The 21,388-nt window shown below is 42.2% G+C and overlaps 1 protein-coding gene and 1 non-coding gene across 3 annotated transcripts in view; one reads left to right on the plus strand and one right to left on the minus strand.

Moving 5' to 3' along the window:
* Nucleotides 1–1,274: 1,274 nt before the first annotated feature.
* The window catches only part of RBM27 (RNA binding motif protein 27), a 79,859-nt gene continuing 59,745 nt past the window's right edge, over nucleotides 1,275–21,388 (plus strand). For both annotated transcript variants that reach the window (XM_066272886.1, XM_066272885.1), the window contains exons 1-2: nucleotides 1,275–1,513; nucleotides 16,743–16,861. In XM_066272886.1, the coding sequence (XP_066128983.1) occupies nucleotides 1,455–1,513; nucleotides 16,743–16,861 (178 nt within the window). In that variant the 5' untranslated portion in view covers nucleotides 1,275–1,454. The remainder of the gene's footprint in view (nucleotides 1,514–16,742; nucleotides 16,862–21,388) is intronic.
* Nucleotides 20,228–20,333, minus strand: LOC136336995 (U6 spliceosomal RNA). Its single transcript, XR_010731722.1, has one exon. It is a non-coding gene; the product is annotated as a U6 spliceosomal RNA (small nuclear RNA).

Below are 21,388 nucleotides of genomic sequence, written 5' to 3' on the forward strand. Positions count from 1 at the left end.
AGAGAAGAGAATGTTGTGACATTTGAATTGAAATTTTCATGTAAGCTTTATTGGAACACAGCTGCAATCAGTTGCTTCCGTATTACCTATGGCCTGTTTCGTGCCAAGATGGCAGAGTTGAGTTGCCAGAGACACACCATGGCGCACAAAACCAAGAATATTTACTATCTAGCTCTTTACAGAAAAGTCTGCCTACACCTCCTCAATGTGTACATGGTATGCCTGTTTACTTTGGTTGACTCATCTCTTTTGTACCACATATGTGCTCATTAGGTGTTTTTCAAAATGTTATTATAATGCATAATCCCATAAACTGTTCAACTACTTCAGCAAAAGGACCCAGTTTGTTTTGTTCACAATTAGAATCCTAGTGCCTTAACACAGTACATATTTATAGCAGGTGTTCAGTATTTGTTGTTGAATATACATTTTAACACCACTGCCAAGCCAATTTCAAAACTCCAAAAGGAATTTCTCATCTAGTAAAAAATAAGTTGCCTATTTAGGTAATTTAGATTAAAAAATTTTTTTTTAAAGAACGTTTTGCTGACCAAAATTCTCCCTGAAAAAGAAAAAAAATCCCCAGCGAATTTTAGATGTGCAATGTAAAGAGAATTGCAAAAATATATATTGGAATAGTTTTTCTGCCTAAATAAAGCATATATGAAACACATTGGTTAAATTGAAATGGCTTCAGCCTTTTACATCCGTGCGCCACGTTTTAAAAATGACGATTATTGGAATCCAAGGCATGGTTGTCAGAAACATTCTGTGTAATTTAAGCACAGCGGCAAAAAAAATGCAAGCATGTGTGCCGAACAAAACGAGTGCGTAAGGAAGAAACGTAAAATTTTGCATGCCTTGCAATGTGAACGTGTTGCAGATTTACTACAGCTGAGTCATTTTGGGACATTAGTGTGTGCTTCCAGAAAAAAAAGAGAGGAAGGAACCAGGCAGGTTGAGTGACTCGCCGGGTTCCCCCAGGCACTCCCAAGCAGCAGACACTAGTATTCCGCGGCGGGAGGCGGCGTGGTCAGAAAAGCCGCTGCGGCCCCTTTAAGAGACACAGCACCTTCTCCAAGATACCATCTTGCACCAGGAGTTCACGTAAGCTCTCCACCTACCTTGCTATGTTCCTCCTTAAGTGGGTACGATTGGCTGGCGGGGCAAGCGAGCGTTCTCATTGGCTTTGCGTGCACAACCCTCTCTCTTCTACTGGCTCTTGCGCCCGCCACTCGGCTCTGTCTCCCGCCCCCCTGAGCCGTTGTGCTGGGTTGAGTGAGGGCTCTTGGGTTAGTTCCTGTTAGGCCCCGGCCGGGGGAGTAGGTTGAAGTCTCGTAAGATGCCCGGTGGGTTAGGGCACCGGGAGCTGTGAGGAAGACGTGAGGAGGCGAGGAGGGGTGACCGCGGCAGGCCGGAACGAGAGCGGCGGCCGAGCCCGCCTTCCCTGCACCATGCTCATAGAGGATGTGGATGCCCTCAAGTCCTGGCTAGCCAAGTTACTGGAGCCGATGTGAGTGGACCGGGCTGGGCCGGGGTCGGCGAACGTGGGCGTTGGGGGCCCGCGGAGGCGAAGGGGGAGGGGAGGCGGCGTGAGGGAGGGCGCGGCGAAGCGGCCGCGGTCCGGAGGTCCCGGCGTCGCCTTCCCTGGAGTACTATCACCATCGTGGGGGGGAGGGGAGGGGAGAGGAGAGGAGGGAGAGCCGGGGGTTTGTGGCTGCGGGGCCTGGGGCGGGGGGGGGGGGGGGCGAGGGCTCTTTAAGTGTAAACCCTTGGGGTGCTGGAAGGGGTGGCAGGAACTGAGAGAGAATGGTAAACATTGCTCCTTGGGAACTGCGAGGGGTAGCAGGGCAATCGAGGGATTTTTAAATGTGAATATTAGGGTTTTGAGGGGAACAGCAGGCTCTCGAGGGCTTTACAATCTTATTCCGGGACTAAAAGAACTAGATGCAAAGCGAGGATCGGCAGCCTTTACAAAACAGGAGGGCAGAAGGGGATGGGAGGGACGCTGAGGGCTTTATAGCGACGATTGATGAGCTCCGGGAGTTCCGGTATGTTAAAGTATTTGAAAAATATGGGGTAGTTCAAAGGGAAATGTAGGCATTGAAGTATTTTAGGAATTATTGGGGAGCTGGTGAGTATGAATGATAAACAAGGATTTTAAGGGATTTAGTAATATTGAGGAGTTAAGAGTACTGGGGAACCGATGAATTTAAATACCATTGCGGGTTGGGAGAAAATTGGGGATTTTAAAAAATACACTTTATTGGGTTTGTAAGGGTTAGCTTCCCTGGTATCTGTGTTATTACGGAGGAGGGACTGAAAGGTGTATACCTGCAGCATCTCGAGTTTTTTAGGTACGGGTATTGGAGGAATACAAAGAATAGTAGGAGGAATAAAAGTTTTGTAAATATTGTTGAAAGCTTGAGAGGACAACTGAAGATAGTGAGGTGGAGGATTATTGTTGAGGGACTGAAAAGAATGAGGGGCTTGGTTAAAATTAAATTTTGGAGTATTATTAGAGACCCATGAAAGGGAGAGCAGAGGTGGCAACTTTTTGTTAGTTTTATGACCCTTTTAAAGGGGATAGGAGTGTATATTTGGAATACTGAAGTATATCTAGCTGGTCTCTGAAGCACATCTGGAGGGAGGGTTGGGGAGAGATACCTTTAACCCTCTTAAGGGGAAAGAAGGCGTGGAAAAGAAAAAAAGGATGGTTTCCTGCCTCCTCTTTTCTGCTGCTTGTCTTCCTGTGGAAGTGAGGGCTTTCTGGCTGCAAGAAAAGGGATACAAGAAGAGATGGGCAAGCTTCCATTCACTAAATCACATCACTTGAGCGGAAAAATTGAGTTCTTCAGAGGTGGAAGTGAGGGGTAGTTTGGCAGGTGTTTGTTTTTTGGTCTCCTGAGAAACCTTGTTAACTAATTTCTGCTACTTTGGTTTCTTGAGGTGGGAGGGTAACACCTAGGAAGAGTGGTCTGTAGTCCAATGTGTCAGCCTTGTGAAGAGAGGCAGCATTAGGGGAATCTTGATGTATGGAGAGGTATTTGCTTCTGAAAATGAGTATGTAGGTAGAGCACAGGTGTGAGTAAATGTACACTAAGGGCTTCTGAGTTTTACATTAGTGATGGGCTAGCTAAATTGAAGATGATTTATGGACATACCTGAAAGTTTTGTAAAGAATATGGACCTCCTTGAGTGTGCATCATACCATTTCTACAGTAAAAAGTTTTGGAGCACAAAGATGGAGTTGGATTATAATGAAGGGGAAAAAAGAATGAAATTGATTTAGTGAAATTGACCATATATAGAAAAGGCTGAAAAAGAAAACTCTAAAAATTCTTTATGTTACTTAACATTTAAAAAATAAAACCAAAAACTTATCTTGCTTTTGTACGCCTGCTGTTCATGTTGCCTGTGTGTGTGACAGATTTTCACACAAGCTCTAATTTTGTTTGCTGGTAGAGATCCTTTTAAAAATCTTTTTTTTTTTTTGGTTACAGAGAGAGAGAGAGGGACAGACAGACATGAAGGGAGAGAGATGAGAAACATCAATTCTTCATTGTGGCATCTTTGTTGTTCATTGATTGATTTCTCATATGTGCCTTGACCTGGGGCTCCAGCAGACTGAGCAACCCCTTGCTTGAGCCAGCGACCTTGGGTCCAAGCTGGTGAGCTTTTGCTCAAACCAGATGAGCCAGCGCTCAAGCTGGCGACCTCAGGGTCTTGAACTTGGGTTCTCCGTGTCCCAGTCCTACGCTCCCTTTTAAAAATCTTAAGTATGTATTTCATGTCTTAGGTAGAGGTGACATGTTAAGGAACATTTTAAAACTCCTTAAATTGGAGGGTGTTTTGTTGTTTTTTTCCCCCCTTAATGTCAAAGTTTAGTTTGGGTAGGAAGTTAAATCTAAGGATCTTTTCTGCTTGGCTTTTTTGGCTATTTATATTGATAAGTGTTCATAAATATTAAGTAGGGTTTGTTTTTTTTGTTTTTTTTTAAATATATTGATTTTAAGGAGAGTGAAAGGGAGAGAGAGAAACAGGAACATTGTTCTATTCCTGTATGTGCCCTGACTGGAGACTGAACCCACAGCTCTGTGCTTCAGGGTGAAGCTCTAACCACCTGAGCTATCAGGCTAGGGTAAAATTATCTTTCCAAATGACTGAGTTTAGTTTCCCACTTGTTTTGAGTTTATGTTCAACTTAAAGCACACATCATGCTTCTTTTCTTTCTAATCTCTTTAATTTTTGTTACTTTTCTAGGATTAAAAAAGATCTAGAATTACTGCAACTTGGACTTGAACAATATGGGGCGTCTGTCGAATTAGAAAATAAAAATATTTATTTTTAACTGACATTAAGTAATGGTTTTGCATGGAAGTGTTCAGAAATAGTAAATGCAAATGCAGATATGTCTATTTTCATTCTTAGTGTGTTGTCATGGGAGATTATTTTTTGTTTGTTTAGACACTCTAAAAGGTAATAAATGATATGCTAAAGAGGGTTGTGTTTGTAAATTTACTTTTTGCATATTCCAGATTCAAGAAAATTTTCATGGTTGATTGACATGTTGCTACAACATAGCATTTCAGAGCAGTTGTTTGACTTTGTTGCCATGGATATGTTAGAATCATTCTGTGGCACATGACTTCCCATTGCACTTTATTATTAAACTTGATTTCCAATTAACTGTTTGTTTATAAAAGTTTTTAATGTTTAGGGGTTCTAAGCATGTTACTTTTTTTTAAAGATAGAGGAAGGGAGAGAGATAAGAAGCATCAACTCATAGTTGTGGCATTTTAATTGTTCATTGATTGCTTCTCATACATTCCTTGTCTGGGGGGCTCCAGCCAAGCCAGTGAGCCCTTGCTCAAGTCAGCGACCATGGGATCATGTCTATGATCTCATGCTCAAGCCAGTGATCTCGGGGTTTCAAACCAGGGACCTCTGTGTGCCAGGTCAATGCTTTATTATCCACCGGTCGGGCAAGTGTATTACATCTTATCGCTGGTGAAACAATGGCATGTAATGGGGTATTTCTAAACCAATCCAATTTACATGTGATTATTCCCTATAGACAAATTAGAAATGTCATGTGCTGTTAAAAGTTCATCAGTTACTTTCCACTTTTGTAGATGTGGGGCATATCTTTTTGTTTAGAGAAAAGACAGAAGGCGAGAGAGCCTGGAAGAAATGACTCCTTAGCTAGCTGGGAAAAACCCAGCACCACTTTTGTTGGCAATGCAGTAAAAGGGAGAAAAATCATCATACTCAAGAAGTTTCTCTTTTCTTACTGCTACATAAATAGACTGAACTCACAGATCTTGTTTGGGGTCCTTATCTTTCCTCACTTTCAAAATATTGCAGATATGCCTGGCCAGGAGGTGGCATAGTGGGTAGTTGGCCTGAGACGCAGAGGACCCAGATTCAAAACCCTGAGATCACCGGCTTAAGTGCGGGCTCACCAACTTGAGCATGGGGTTGCTGGCTTGAGTGTGGGATCATATACATGACCCCATGGTCACTGACTTGAGCAAGGGGTCACTCACTCTCTGTAGCCCCCTCCCCCCAGTCAAGGCACATATGAGAGAAAGCAGTCAATGAACAACTGAGGAACCGCACAAAGACTTGATGCTTCTCATCTCTCTCCCTTCCTTTCTGTCTGTCCGTCCCTCTCTCTGTATCCATCACACACACACAAAAATAATAATCATAGATAGCCTAGTCATAGAGGCTGTATAGGGATTATGCATAATTAAGAGATATCGTGGTTTCTTTCAATAAGAAATAACTGTTTAAGTATGTGCACCCCTTTAAAAGTAAAATTATAGCCTGACCAGGTGGTGGTGCGATGCATAGAGCTTCGGACTGGGATGCAGAGGACCCAGGTTTGAAACCTCGAGGTCTCAGGATTGAGCGTGGGCTCATCTGGTTTGGGCAGGGCTCACTAGCTTGAGCCCAAGGTCGCTGGCTTGAGCAAGTGGTCACTAAGTCTGCTGTAGCCCCCCTGTAAAGCACATATGAGAAAGCAATCAATGAGCAACTAAGGTGCCGCAACGAAGAATTGATGCTTCTCATCTCTCTCCCTTCCTATCTGTTTGTCCCTATCTGTCCTTTTCTCTGTCTCTCTCTGTCTCTGTCACAAAAAAAAAAAAAAAAAAAAAATATATATATATATATATATATATATATATATATATATCAGCAAATCTTGGGGATAAATGAATTACTGAAGAAATTTCTATACGTTTTGAAAAAGTTCAGGAAAACATTTTTAATATGCATTTCTACCAAAAATGTCTTTTTAAAAAAATTTTAATTAATTAATTATTTTTACAGAGAGAGAGTCAGAGTGAGGGATAGACAGGGACAGACAGACAGGAACAGAGAGATGAGAAGCATCAATCATTAGTTTTTCGTTGTGCATTGTGACACCTTAGTTGTTCATTGATTGCTTTCTCATATGTGCCTTGACTGTGGGCCTTCAGCAGACTGAATAACCCCTTGCTCAAGCCAGTGACCTTGGATTCAAGCTGGTGAGCTTTTTGCTCAAGCTAGATGAGCCTGTGCTCAAACTGGTAACCTCGGGGTCTCGAAACTGGGTCTTCCGCATCCCAGTCTGACGCTCTATCCACTGCGCCACCGCCTGGTCAGGTTTTTTTAAAAAAAATTTTATTCATTTTAGAGAGGAGAGAGAGTGAGAGAGAGAGAGAAAGGGGGGAGGAGCAGGAAGCATCAACATGTGCCTTGACCAGACAAGTTCAGGGTTTTGAACTGGCGACCTCAGCGTTCCAGGTTGACGCTTTATCCACTGCACCACCACAGGTCAGGCCTAAAAATATCTTTAATGGGGAATGTTTTAAGTTATTTATATTACATACAGTAAGTATATTTAAACACGCACTTCATTGTTGCTTTTGGCTCATGGTAAAAATTATTCTTTTTTAAAAAGAGTGATTGGATTTGTAATAGTTTTTAGAGTTGCTCCTGTCCATCCACTATCCTAGTAAAACGTTGTTATGTGAATCAGGGCATTTAGGTTCATGTCTCCCAATTCACTGTGTGTCTGTGCAGAAATTGTCTTATTTATTTTTCTTGCAGTTATTTTATTACCTTTTCACCTGCCTCACAAACATGGTTTGAATATTAATGATGTAGACTTAAGAGTGCTTTGTGTACCCCTGAAACATTCAATATAAATGAAATCTTATGGTTTGAAATATGAAAATATACTACACTCTTTCTGCAAAAAATATTTTACTTCCTAATGTTAAGCATCACTGCCACTTACAAAATAATCTGTCTCGAGTCTCATTGCAAGCTGCATAGGCAGGAACAGGAATTGCTAGTGAAAGCCGTAGACCTTCTTTGGCTTTCTGTAAGTACAGGCCATGTTGAGGTCTTTATAAGCATAGTAGGAGACTGAATATATTGTCATCTCGAATGGAAAAGGCAGGAATAAGCTTCACAGACTGAGAATATTTTATGGTTCATATTTATTGGTCATGGGGGGTATACTTTGGTTGAACTCTATAGAGGGTTTATATGCTGCTATAGGTTGGTAGTCCTTATCAAGTTAAACTCTGATGGGTAATCTCTGCAGTTGCTCAAATGGTAGGAAAATTAATCCCCTTGCAGCTGTTAGACCTGACCTCCCTGATAAATAAACTATTAGGGTAAAATGAGTATTTTGGAGGTATATTCTTTTTTTTTTTAAAAGATTTAATTTATTCATTAGAGAGGGTAAGGGAAGAAAGAGAGAGAGAGAGAGAGAAGGGAGGAGGAGCAGGAAGCATCAACTCCCATACGTGCCTTGACCAGGCAAGTCCAGGGTTTCGAACTGGCAACCTCAGCATTCCAGGTCCATACTTTATCCACTCTGCCTCCACAGGTCAGGCCTGGAGGTATATTCTTTCTTTCTTTTTTTTTTTTTTTTAACAGAGACAGAGAGAGAGTCAGAGAGAGGGATAGACAGGGACAGACAGACAGGAATGGAGAGATGAGAAGCATCAATCATTAGTTTTTTGTTGCGCATTGCGACACATAGTTGTTCATTGATTGCTTTCTCATATGTGCCTTGACTGTGGGCCTTCAGCAGACAGAGTAACCCCTTGCTGGAGCCAGCAAACTTGGGTCCAAGTTGGTGAGCTTTTGCTCAAACCAGATGAGCCCACGTTCAAGCTGGCACCTCGGGGTCTTGAACCTGGGTCCTCGGCATCCCAATTCGACGCTCTATCCACTGCGCCACCGCCTGGTCAGGCTGGAGGTATATTCTTAAGGTTGAGAAGTAGTGATAACTTTATAAAGTATACTTAGTGTGCCTCTAAAGTTCTGTGGGACTTGTTTAAGGGGACCATTCACTATTTCATAGAAAAGGACTTATTTTGACTAGAAGACTTCTTGGCAAGTATATTAAGTTAACATATCTGTTCTTATGTCTTTTGGTCTGCTTCCTAAATATGTCTGACTTTGTTCTTCCTGGCCCAGTTGCTATGGGCTAGAAGCCAGAAGATGCTTTCATAGCCCTGTGTTTCCTACCACTCTCTTCTCTCACCCTCTCACAGTGTTGTTATGTCATTATTTATCCCCTTTTTAACCATTTATTGTTTTGTACTGTAATTATTTGTTTTCACATCCATCTTTTGGCCTGTGACTGCTGAGCAAAGTCTGTCTTGCTCAGAGTAATTCCATTACCCAACAAAATGCTTGGCACTCAGTAAATATTCAGTAAATGTTTAAATGAATCCATGTGCGCATATGTATGTATATTTAAGTTGTTGGATAATCAGAAAGATAAGATTTTGTGTGTGTGTGACAGAGAGACAGAGAGAGGGATAGATAGGGACAGACAGGCAGGAAGGAAGAGAGAAGAGAAGCATCAGTTCTTCATTGCGGCTCCTTCGTTGTTCATTGATTACTTTCTCATATGTGCCTTGATCCGGGGGCTGCAGCAGAGCAGAGTGACCCCTTGCTCAAGCCAGCGACCTTTGGGCTCAAGCCAGAGACTATGGGGTCATGTCTATGATCCCACGCTCAATCAAGCTGGTGAACCTGCACTACGCTGGAGACCTCAGGGTTTTGAACCTGGGGCCTCCGCATCCCAGTCTGATGCTCTATCCCAGGGGTCCCCAAACTAGGGCCCGCGGGCCACATGCGGCCCCCTGAGGCCATTTATCTGGCCCTCGCAGCACTTCCAGAAGGGGCACCTCTTTCATTGGTGGTCAGTGAGAGGAGCATAGTTCCCATTGAAATACTGGTCAGTTTGTTGACTTAAATTTACTTGTTCTTTATTTTAAATATTGTATTTGTTCCCGTTTTGTTTTTTACTTTAAAATAAGATATATGCAGTGTGCATAGGGATTTGTTCATAGTTTTTTTTTATAGTCCGGCCCTCCAACGGTTTGAGGGACAGTGAACTGGCCTCCTGTGTAAAAAGTTTGGGGACCCCTGCTCTATCCACTGCACCACCTCCTGTTCAGGCAAGGTAAGGCAAGGCATTTTTTTTTTTTTATACAGAGAGTCAGAGAGAGGGATAGATAGGGACAGACAGGAATGCAGAGAGATGAGAAGCATCAATCATCAGTTTTTCGTTTTGACACCTTAGTTCATTAATTGCTTTCTCATATGTGCCTTGACCGTGGGCCTTCAGCAAACTGAGGAACCCCTTGCTCAAGCCAGTGACCTTGGGTCCAAGTTGGTGAGCTTTTCTCAAACCAGATGAGCCTGCGCTCAAGCTGGCGACCTCGGGGTCTCGAACCTGGGTCCTCCACATCCCAATACGACGCTCTATCCACTGTGCCACTAAGGTAAGGCATTTTTTAATAGTCCAGTTTTCTGGGTATGCTTAGTTGGTGACTAGTGATCTAGGATCCATAGTCCCAAAATCAAAATGATATTTTTGCAGCTGACAGATGTATGTATATATATTTTTTCCCAAAATAAATCTAGGGGTATTTTATTTCACATCGTATTCATTCATGAAAGCCCGTAATTAAGGGAAAGATGACAGCTTTTATTTAAAGAGTAGAAGTACCACTATTAGTGTATCTTTAATATGTGTTGATAGCTTCTTATAACCTAATAGTTACTTATACTCTGACAAAGTAAGCAAAGATCTGCCCTGGCTGGGTGGCGTAGCATGTTAGAGCATTAGCCCAAAGCACCAAGGTTGCCAGTTTAATTTTATTTATTTTTTCATTTTTCCGAAGCTGGAAACGGGGAGACAGTCAGACAGACTCCCTCATGCGCCCGAGGGGGCGATGCTCTGCCCCTCTGGGGCGTCGCTCTGCCCCTCTGGGGCGTCGCTCTGTTGCATCCAGAGCCATCCTAGCACCTGAGGCAGAGGCCATGGAGCCATCCTCAGTGCTGGGGCCAATTTTGCTCCAGTAGAGCCTTGGCTGTGGGAGGGGAAGAGAGAGACAGAGAGGAAGGAGAGGGGGAGGGGTGGAGAAGCAGTTGGATGCTTCTCCTGTGTGCCCTGGCCGGGAATCGAACCCGGGACTCCTGCTCGCCAGGCTGACGCTCTACCACTGAGCCAACCGGCCAGGGCCTATTTTATTTTTTTACAGAGACAGAGTCAGAAGAATAGACAGGGACAGACAGACAGGAACGGAGAGATGAGAAGCATCAATCATTAGTTTTTCGTTGCGCATTGCTACACCTTAGTTGTTCATTGAGTGCTCTCTCATATGTGCCTTGACCATGGGCCTTCAGCAGACTGAGTAACCCCCCTGCTTGAGCCAGTGACCTTGGGTCCAAGCTGGTGAATTTTTACTCAAATCAGATGAGCCCACGCTCAAGCTGGCCACCTCGGGGTCTCGAACCTGGGTCCTCCGCATCCCAGTCTGATGCTCTATCCACTGCGCCACCGCCTGGTCAGGCAAGGTTGCCAATTTGACCCCTGGTCAGGGCACATACAGGAACAGATTGATGTTCCTGTTTCTCTCTTTCTTTCTCTCTCTTTCTCTATCCCTCCCTCTCTCCCTCCCCCCTTTCCCCTCCCCTTTCTAAAAAATCAATAAAATAAACATGAGGAAAAGCTCAGATTTTACTTATTTTCCAGTACTGTTTTATCAAAGGAATAATCTGAACACACATATCAGAAGCAGACTTGTTATATAAAGTCAAAATAAAAGGATTATTGCATTACAGCCAATACAGAAAGAATAAAATTTTTGTGTATATTTATTTCCAGTTTCTCTTCAGTATATGAGCTTGTAGCTGTAATCAGACTTATAGTTTTTATTTTAATTTTTTCAATTGACATTACATCAGAAATATCTTACATATTTATGCGTTGTTTTTATAATGATCACTTTGGCTGCCTGTTTCATAAACATTCAAAAATAAGAATGGTTACCTTGATTTTACCTTTTCTCTTAAAAATAATGCTGTTTTTATATAAAACATTTACATATTTTAGTGTCTTTTAGGTACTAGTAGTTTTTTTCTGTATTTGGCTTTATCCTGAGGCTAGTTTCCCTTAAATACAACTACTATGCAATTCAAAGAATGTGAGCATTTTTTTTTAAGATTTTATTTATTGATTTTACAGAGAGAAGGGGGGAGAGTGAGAAGCATCACTCATAGCTGCTCCACTTTAGTTGTTCTTTGATTGCTCGTTGCATGTGCCTTGACGGGCATGCCCAGGGCCTCAAACCTGCGACCTCAGCGTTCCAGGTCAACGCTTAGCCTCTGTGCCACCACAGGCCAGGCTGAATGTGAGCATTTTTTGGGTAACATTTTTACTTACTGATTTTTAGAGAGCAGGGGAGGGGAGAGAGAGAGAAGGCAAGAAGCATCAACTCATAGTTGTTTCACTCCAAGTTGTCCACTGTTTTTCATAAGAGCCTTGACTAGGGCAAGCCCTGGGCTTGAACAAGCAACCTCAGCATTTCAGATTGAAGCTCTCCGCTGCGCCACCACAGGTCAGGCAAGAATGTGAACATTTTTAATAATTGTAGATACATATTGGGATGTATGTCTCCACTTCCACACCCTTGTGGCCCAGTAGTATATTCATTAATTGTCTTTGGAAACAAAAGTCATACAAGAAGAGTAGAACTTAAAATTGAGCCCATATTCAGAAATGTGTGGAATTTTTCTGAAAGTAAAAAATAGTTTAGTAGTCCTTTTTCCTAAACATAGTGTTCTTTTTTTACTTTTTAAAAATTTATTGATATTATATATATAGAGAGAGGTGGACAGACAAACATTGATCTGTTTCTGTGTGTGCCCTGACTGTGAATTGAACTGGCAACCTCTGTGTATCAGGGCAATGCTCTAACCAACCCAGCTGTCCGGCCAGGGCTGTAGTGGTTGTTTAATAGTGTTTCTTGGTTTGGGGCCTGCGGTAAGGAAGCACCTTTACTCTTAGGTCTTGGGGTTGGGTATATGCCTGAAACTGTGAAGTGATGCTCTAGCTTAGCAGAGGTGTCATGTCTGCAGTGGAGATTCATTAGGGAGGAGAAAAACTAATGAAAGATTTTTACAGGTGAGAAATTTTTAGGGTGATATTTTGGTTTACCTCCCCTGATAAAACTTAATAATACTAATTGATTTTTATTTTTTAAATAACTTAAAGATAATTGAGATATGTTCTTAGAACATTATTATGCAAGATGTTCATTTTTAAGGTCCTTATATTTGTAATTTCATTAAACTTTAGGAGCTTTTTTTTTTAATGAAAGGTAACTTGGTTGAGACTTAGAATACATTAATTTGACATATAGATATATATTAGAAAAATGTATGTGCTGTGAAGTAGATTTTACTTGTGTGGACTTGCAGCTGATTTTTAGTTCTACAGATGTGCTGTCTGCCTTATCTTGAGTGGGTCACTTAATTTGTCTAATAGGCACATTTAGTTATCTGTGAAATGAATATTAATTCATTGATTATGCTGTTAAGGCCTTTTAAAGAGTTATTTTATATTTTTGTGGCAGAGACAGAGAGAATCAGAGAGAGGGACATACAGCCAGGAAGGGAGAGAGATGAGAAGTATCAATTTTTCGTTGCCGTTCCTTAGTTGTTTGTTGATTGATTTCTCATATGTGCCTTGACGGGGGGGTCTACCACAGACCGAGTGACCTCTTGCTTGAGCCAGCAACCTTGGGCTCAAGTTGGTGAGCCTTGCTCAAACCCGATGAGCCTGTGCTCAAGCTGGCGACCTTGGGGTCTCAAACTTGGGTCCTCCGCATCCCAGTCCGACACTCTATCCACTGCGCCACTGCCTGGTCGGGCTAGAATAGGAATTTTAGATAGGTATTATCACCTTTTTATCTTTGTTATAATAAAAGCCCCCTTTTGTCTAGAAATGTGTATAATGTAGCCATGGATCCAAAATATTCAAGTCTGTTTTACTCTAAAATATACTTGTTTGTATAGTTAAGCAGAAATGAATTTTCTTTTTTTTTTTTTGGTATTTTTTTTTTCTGAAGCTGGAAACGGGGAGAGACAGACAGACTCCCGCATGCGCCCGACCGGGATCCACCTGGCACGCCCACCAGGGGGCGACGCTCTGCCCACTAGGGGGCGATGCTCTGCCCCTCCGGGGCGTCGCTCTGCCGCGACCAGAGCCACTCTAGCGCCTGGGGCAGAGGCCAAGGAGCCATCCCCAGCGCCCGGGCCATCTTTGCTCCAATGGAGCCTTGGCTGCGGGAGGGGAAGAGAGAGACAGAGAGGAAGGAGGGGGTGGTGGAGAAGCAAATGGGTGCTTCTCCTATGTGCCCTGGCCGGGAATCGAACCCAGGTCCCCCGCACGCCAGGCCGACGCTCTACCGCTGAGCCAACCGGCCAGGGCCCAGAAATGAATTTTCTTAAGTTCTGGTTGCAAATAAATAGCTGAAAGAATTTACCCTTCTTAGGTATTACCTCTTGGGTAAGAGAAATAAGAAGTGGCCTTGCACTTGTAATCTATCAAGGATCTTCTTGGTCATGCTCAGAGTTTTGTGACACACTTCTGGATATCTCGTTCGGCTACTGTTAGCATGCTGTCATAGCTACTACAGTATTGTAAGTTTTTAAAGATTGTATAATGAGGGATGATGAAAATAAGGACAAAGGTACAGAAAACTACAATATAAAACCCCCCAATATATTTAAGTTTCACCATTCAATTAGTGTCAGTTAATATTTCAGACTGGCAGTTTTCCTCCTAGAGCATTTTATGGGTACATATTTGGAGCTGTTAATGTAAATATTTGGTCTCATTCCTTTGGCTATAAACATGCTTTTATGTTTGGTACAGAATTCTATCAGTTGTTAAAAATTAGTTCACTTGCATTAAATAAATATTTAGAATCTATAATCACTCTCTTTTCTTGGTGTCTAATCCTTTTTTTACTCTTTCACCTTGTAACTATTCATCTTGAGTTTTAACACCATCACATCAAAATGTATTTCATCAGGTACACCTAATTCTGCATTTGTTTTTCAGCGGCTGAATACTAAATGTATGACATCCGGATATGTTAAACCCACCTCATTTATCCAGTCATCTTAATGTTTTACCTGTTTCTCACTAGAACCCTTACATCCTTACCACCTAGCATTATACCATTAGGTCATGAGTCTCCTTGAAGGTTCTCATAACACCAGAGAAAATAACATTGCTTCTTTATGCCATTTTTTTTTTTTTTAAAGAGAGAGAGACAAAGAAGAGAGAAGCATTGTTTCTTCCTGGCGGCACCTTAGTTTTCAATTGATTGCTTTCTCATATATGCCTTGACCCTGGGGGCTCAAGCAGGGCCAGTGACCCCTTGGTCAAGCCAGAGCATCTTTGAGCTCAAGCTGGTGAGGGTTGGGATCATGTGGATCAGGGGTAGTCAACCTTTTTATACCTACCGCTCACTTTTGTATCGCTGTTAGAAGTAAAATTTTCTAACTGCCCACCGGTTCCACAGTAATGGTGATTTATAAAGTAGGGAAGTAACTTTACTTTATAAAATTTATAAAGCAGAGTTACAGCAAGTTAAAGCATATAATAATAATTACTTACCAAGTACTTTATGTCAGATTTTTGCTAAGTTTGGCAGAATAAATCCTTTTTTTTTTTTTGGTATTTTTCTGAAGCTGAAAACGGGGAGAGACAGTCAGACAGACTCCCGCATACGCCCGACCGGGATCCACCCGGCACGCCTACCAGGGGGCGACGCTCTGCCCACCAGGGGGCGATGCTCTGCCCCTCCGGGGCGTCGCTCTGCTGTGACTAGAGCCACTCTAGCGCCTGGGGCAGAGGCCAAGGAGCCATCCCCAGCGCCCGGGCCATCTTTGCTCCAATGGAGCCTTGGCTGCGGGAGGGGAAGAGAGAGACAGAGAGGAAGGAGGGGGTGGGGGGGTGGAGAAGCAAATGGGCGCTTCTCCTATGTGCCCTGGCCGGGAATCGAACCCGGGACTTCTGCATGCCAGGCCGACGCTCTACCGCTGAGCCAACCGGCCAGGGCCAGAATAAATCTTTATAAAACAACTTACTATAGTTAAATCTATCTTTTTATTTATACTTTGGTTGCTCCACTGACTCACCATGAAAGCTGGAATGCCCCCTAGTGGGCGGCAGGGACCAGGTTGACCAGCACTGGTGTGGATGATGCCCTGCTCAGAGCCATCGATCTCAGGGCTTTGAACCAGCAACCTCAGTGTTCCAGGTTGACACTTGAAGCACTGTGCCACCACCAGTTAGGCTGAAACTAATAACTTTCTGGTTGAGACAGTGGAGGCCCAAGGATTAGAGAACAAGATGAGTTAGATTTGAAAATTAGTTTTACAGGGATATGATCTTTTTGCTTGCATATTGATTTTAATCACTGTTATTCTGAATTCTTTTACCTTTACAACAACACTGTGGAGCCACAAAAGATAATGTGGTACTTAAATGTACATTCATGAGGAAAATAGAATATTAAAATATATACATTTATGACATAAAATTTTGTTTCATGTAATGTAGATGAAATGATAAGTCTGTCAGATTACTGTATGTAAGAGTTGGCAACTCAAGGATCCTGTGCTGCCCTGGCATAGGAGGTAATTTTGGTTGTCAAAGTCAGGTTACTACAGACTAGAGGGGAAAAAAGTGAAGTAGATAAAGGTTATCTCTGTTGCCTTTCCACTACTTTTTTCCTCCACCACTTTTCTTAACCTTTCTGTTCTAACTCGTAGGTCTTTTCTTTTTTGCTTATAGCTATTAAAATGTTTGCCAGTATTAGTTAAGGAAGGTCCCATCCTTGTGGTAGTCTCACTTTTTAAAAATGATCTTTATGTTATTGAGGAGATTAACAGTGGAGGTGACCGCCATTTTGGATTCTGATGCCTGATGTTGTAGGCAATGGGGAAACTGCCCCATCACGTTTGTTCAACCGTCCTTCTTCCTCATTGGTCACATGGAACTGTAGCTTCTGAAGACATGGACACTTTCATCAGGCTGGGAATCAAATTGCAAGCTAAGGGTCAATTGCCACCTTTTCCTTATTACCTTTGAGAAAGCAAATCATAGATTTGGGTAAAAATTCTGGGTATAATTAGAACATTGAAAATGGGAGACAAACTTTTATGAAAATCAGAAAAGGAAAATCTTACTTGAATTTTGAAGTATGTGTATAGTTTGTTATAATAGTCACCTAGGTTTGTAGTTAATTTAAAATAATTTTTTTTAACCTTTAACTTTCCAAAATAGGGCTGACTTCATTAATGATACCACATTTGAAGAAAAAAAGTTAAAATTTTTTTGTTTTCTCTCTAACTAGATGTGATGCTGACCCTTCAGCCTTAGCTAATTATGTTGTAGCACTGGTCAAGAAGGACAAACCTGAGAAAGAATTGAAAGCCTTTTGTGCTGATCAACTTGACGTCTTTTTACAAAAAGGTAATTATTATGGGCCTTTCATCAAGTATTTAAGATTTTCAGTTTAAAGCTTTCTGATAAAGTCTTGGAAGAGACAAGCTTGCAAGGAAAGAAATTGCTCAGAGTCCTTTAATACTTGAATATACCTATTCTATTAATTATTACCTGTTCTAGAGAACTGTTTTTCCCTTCTCTTCTCTGTTTCTTTCCTGTATTGAGCTTTTTAGGTGAATGGATTCATTGTGGCTTGTGGTAGAGCTTGTGTGTGTGTGTGTGTGTGTGTGTGTGTGTGTGTGTTTAACAATTTAAGGACAATAAAGCTGCTTATTTTTGGTGTTTATTAAGGAAATGAATAAAGCTGTCTTTTTTTTTTTTTCTTGACTGGGTCTTTTTGATGTCTGAGAAGAGATGGGCTTGATCCTCTTCTCTTGGTGTCTTTAACTTCACATCTTCTTACCACAGTCCTTTGCATAGTCCACTGAGATTCCTGCAGTTCTCTTGCTGCTTTTCTGACCTCATTTCCTACCTGTCCCCCTCACTGTTTAGTCTGGCCACATTGACTACCCTGCTGTGTTTTTCAACATAGCAAACGTGTTTCCAACTCAGAGCTTTTGAACTCTTTTTACCCTTTCTTGAAACATGGTTTCTTCCCTTAATGGTTTCTGCTCTCTTCTCAGATGACATTTTACAGTAGTTGCCCTGAGTGCCCTGTATACAATACACCGTGTTTCCCTGAAAATAAGACAGTGTCTTATGTTAATTTTTGCTCCTAAAGATGTGCTAGATCTTATTTTCAGGGGAGGCCCTATATTTCTAAGCTTGAAAAAAATTGGACTAGGTCTTATTTTCAGGAGATGTCTTATTTTTGGGGAAACACGGTAGTATACTCCGTGCCCCCAGTGACTCTCTCTTCTTCCCAACCTTGCTTTATTATTTTGCTCATGGCACTTCCCATTCCGTGTCATTTTATATGTTGATTTGCCTATTTAAATGTCTCTCTCCCCCTCCAACCTAGTTTTGCCTTTCCCTTTGTTGAGTGAAGACTTAAAACCTGCAGTGCCTGGCACATAGAAGATATTGAATAAATATTGTTGAATAGAACAGAAGTGTGAATAATACACACTTACTGGTGGATCTAACTACTGCTGGTGGGAAGACATTCTTTAACTCAAATATTTACGGAGAAGAATAGATAGTAATTGTGGCTTTTCAATCTAAAACAAAGGATTACATATCTTTTTGTGCATTTTAAGGCTTTTCTGTTAAAAAAAGAATAACTAATGACAAAATTCTTCCCCAGTAGAGTGCTTTCTAAGTATATTAATGTATGTTACCCAGTTTCCATTAAAGATGAGTCATATAAAATGTAGAGCCAGAAAATAATAAGTAAAACATTGCAAAAACATGGATAAGAGGATAAATGTATGTTTAGGCATCTAAGAATTCCTTGTTATAATAGCTCTAAATAATTTTTTCTTTTTTTTTGAGTTAAGTGAGAGGCGGGGAGGCAGAGAGACAGACTCCTGCCTGCACCCCGACTGGGATCCACTCTGCAAGCCCCTACTGGGCGATGCTCCATTGCTTAGCAACCAAGTTATTTTAGTACTTGAGTGAGGCCATGGAGCCATCCTCAGTGCCTGGGGCCAACTTGCTCAAGTCATTTGAACCATGGCTGGCAGATGGGTGCTTCTCCTGTGTACCTTGACCATGAATTGAACCCAGGACTTCCACATGTCGATACTCTGGCTGATACTCCCCTGCTGGACCAACTTGCCAGGGCCAGCTTTATTTATTTTTAGTAATTTTTAAAAAAATTTACAAAAACAGGCCTGAATTGTGGTGGCGCAGTGGATAAAGTGTTGACCTGGAATGCTGAGGTCACAGGTTTGAAACCCTGGGCTTTCCCTGTCAAGGCACATATGGGAGTTGATGCTTCCTGCCCCCCCCCCCCTTCTCTCACTCTCCTTTCTAAAAATGAATAAATAAAGTCTTTAAAAAATAATTTAGCCTGACCAGGCAATGGCGCAGTAGATAGAGCATCTGACTGGGATGCGGAGGACCCAGGTTCGAGACCCCAAGGTCACCAGTTTGAGCGCGGACTCATCTGGTTTGAGCAAAAAGCTCACCAGCTTGGACCCAAGGTCACTGGCTGGAGTACGGGTTACTCAGTCTGCTGAAGGTCTGTGGTGAAGGCACATATGAGAAAGATCAGTGAACAACTAAGGTGTCACAACAAAAAACTGATGATAGTTGCTTCTCATCTCTCTTTGTTCCTGCCTGTCTGTCCCTATCTATCCCTCTCTCTGTCTCTGTAAAAAAATAATAATAAATAAATTACAAAATCAGGGCCTGGCCAGTTGACTCAATGGTTAGAGTGTCAACCCAGCATGTAGAAGTAAGTACCAGGTTCAATTCCCAGTCAAGGCACACAGGAGAAGCTCCCACCTGCTTCTCCACCCCTCCTCCTCCTCTCTTTCTCTTTCTTTCTCTCTTCCTTATCTGCAGTCATGGCTAGATCTGTTCAAGCGCATCTGCCCTGGGCGCTGAAAATGGCCCCATGGAACCTCTACCTCAGGTGATAAAAATAGCTTGGTTGCGAACATTGCCCCAGATGTGCAGAGCATTGGCCCCATACTGGGTTGCCAGGTGGACTCTGGTTAGGGCACATGTGGGAATCTATCTCTTTATCTCTCCTCCTCTCACTTCGAAAAGAAGAAAAAAAGAAAAGAAAACTAATTGCCATAAACTTGCCACCAGAGAATAAAACACTGATGATAAAAATAAAGATTTTTGAAGGGTATGATTATTTTCTTAAAAGTTATATGTAGCACTTAACAAGAGATAACAGTTTTATAATCATTAAAAATAATGACCACATATATAATATCATGCAGATTTTTTTTTTGACATAGAGTCAGAGAGAGGGACAGATAGGGACAGACAGACAGGAAGGGAGAGAGATGAGAAGCATCAATTCTCCGTTGCGGCACCTTAGTTGTTCATTGATTGCTTTCTCATATGTGCCTTGACCAGGGGGCTACAGCAGAGCCAGTGACCCCTTGCTCAAGTCAGCAACCCCACGCTCAAGCTGGATGAGCTTGCGCTCAAACTGCGACCTCAGGGTTTTGAACCTGGGTCCTCCGTGTCCCAGTCCGACGCTCTATCCACTGCACCACCACCTGATCAGGCCAGATATTTTTTTGAAGGAAAATTAAATGGATGTTTTAGAAATAACCTATTTATATACAGTGTGTGATAATTACAATGTAAATGGAATCTGTGTTGTATTTTTAATATGCTCTTTATTCCTTAGGATAAGTTTAATGAAAGTTACTTAAATTTGATTTGAGTACAAATATTTTGACATTTCTATATTTTATTAATTTTTAAAATATGGAGCATTTCACAGGTTTGCACACCATCCTTGCCCAGAGCCATGCTAATCCTCTCTGCATCATTCCAGTTTCAGTATATGTGCTGCTGAAGTGAGCACTATTTTTTTAGAAAGACATCGATTTGCTGTTCCACTCATTTATGCATCCATTTGTTTAGTCGTGTGTGTACCCTGACCAAGGATTAAATCTGCTACCTTAGCATGTCAGGACAACGCTACAGCCAAGTGAACTACCTTGTCAGAGCTGAGTTTTGTATTTTTAATAAATTTATCTGTTCCTCTCCATCTGAAAAAGTTACAAAATAGAACAACCTTTAAGTTTTTAAAAATGATTTTGAGAGTGAGAGATGAAGGAAGAGAGAGAATGAGAGAAACATGGATTTGTTGTTCCACCTAGTTATCCATTCATTGGTTGATTTTTGTATGTGCCTTGACCAGGAATTGAACCTGTGACCTTGTGTGCAGGACAGCACTCGAACCAGCTGAGCTATCTGGCCAGGCCTAGAGCAGCCTTTAAGTAAAACACAAAAAGATAATTTCATATTGTGCTCACACAAAATTTGTTTTCAACGGATATAAAAATGTTTTTATTTTTATTTTTTTGCATTTTTCTGAAGCTGGAAACAGGGAGAGACAGTCAGACAGACTCCCGCATGCGCCTGACCGGGATCTACCCGGCACGCCCACCATGGGGCGATGCTCTGCCCACCAGGGGACGATGCTCTGCCCATCCTGGGCGTCGCCATGTTGCGACCAGAGCCACTCTAGCGCCTGAGGCAGAGGCCACAGAGCCATCCCCAGCGCCCGGGCCATCTTTGCTCCAATGGAGCCTTGGCTGCGGGAGGGGAAGAGAGAGACAGAGAGGAAAGCGCAGCGGAGGGGTGGAGAAGCAAATGGGCGCTTCTCCTGTGTGCCCTGGCCGGAAATCGAACCCGGGTCCTCCGCACGCTAGGCCGACGCTCTACCGCTGAGCCAACCGGCCAGGGCCTGTTTTTAATTTTTGAGTAGGTAGTGCATTTAACTCCATAATGTAAGAGCATACTCTGAAAAGTCTCTCATCTGTTCATCTGCTTTCTTCCCACCTCCAGTACACAACTTTGTCATTTGTTATGTCCTTTCAGAGTTTTTACGCAAATATAAGCATACAGATATTT

Source organism: Saccopteryx bilineata, chromosome 4, assembly GCF_036850765.1.
Source record: "Saccopteryx bilineata isolate mSacBil1 chromosome 4, mSacBil1_pri_phased_curated, whole genome shotgun sequence".
NCBI classification, from domain to species: Eukaryota; Metazoa; Chordata; class Mammalia; order Chiroptera; family Emballonuridae; genus Saccopteryx; species Saccopteryx bilineata.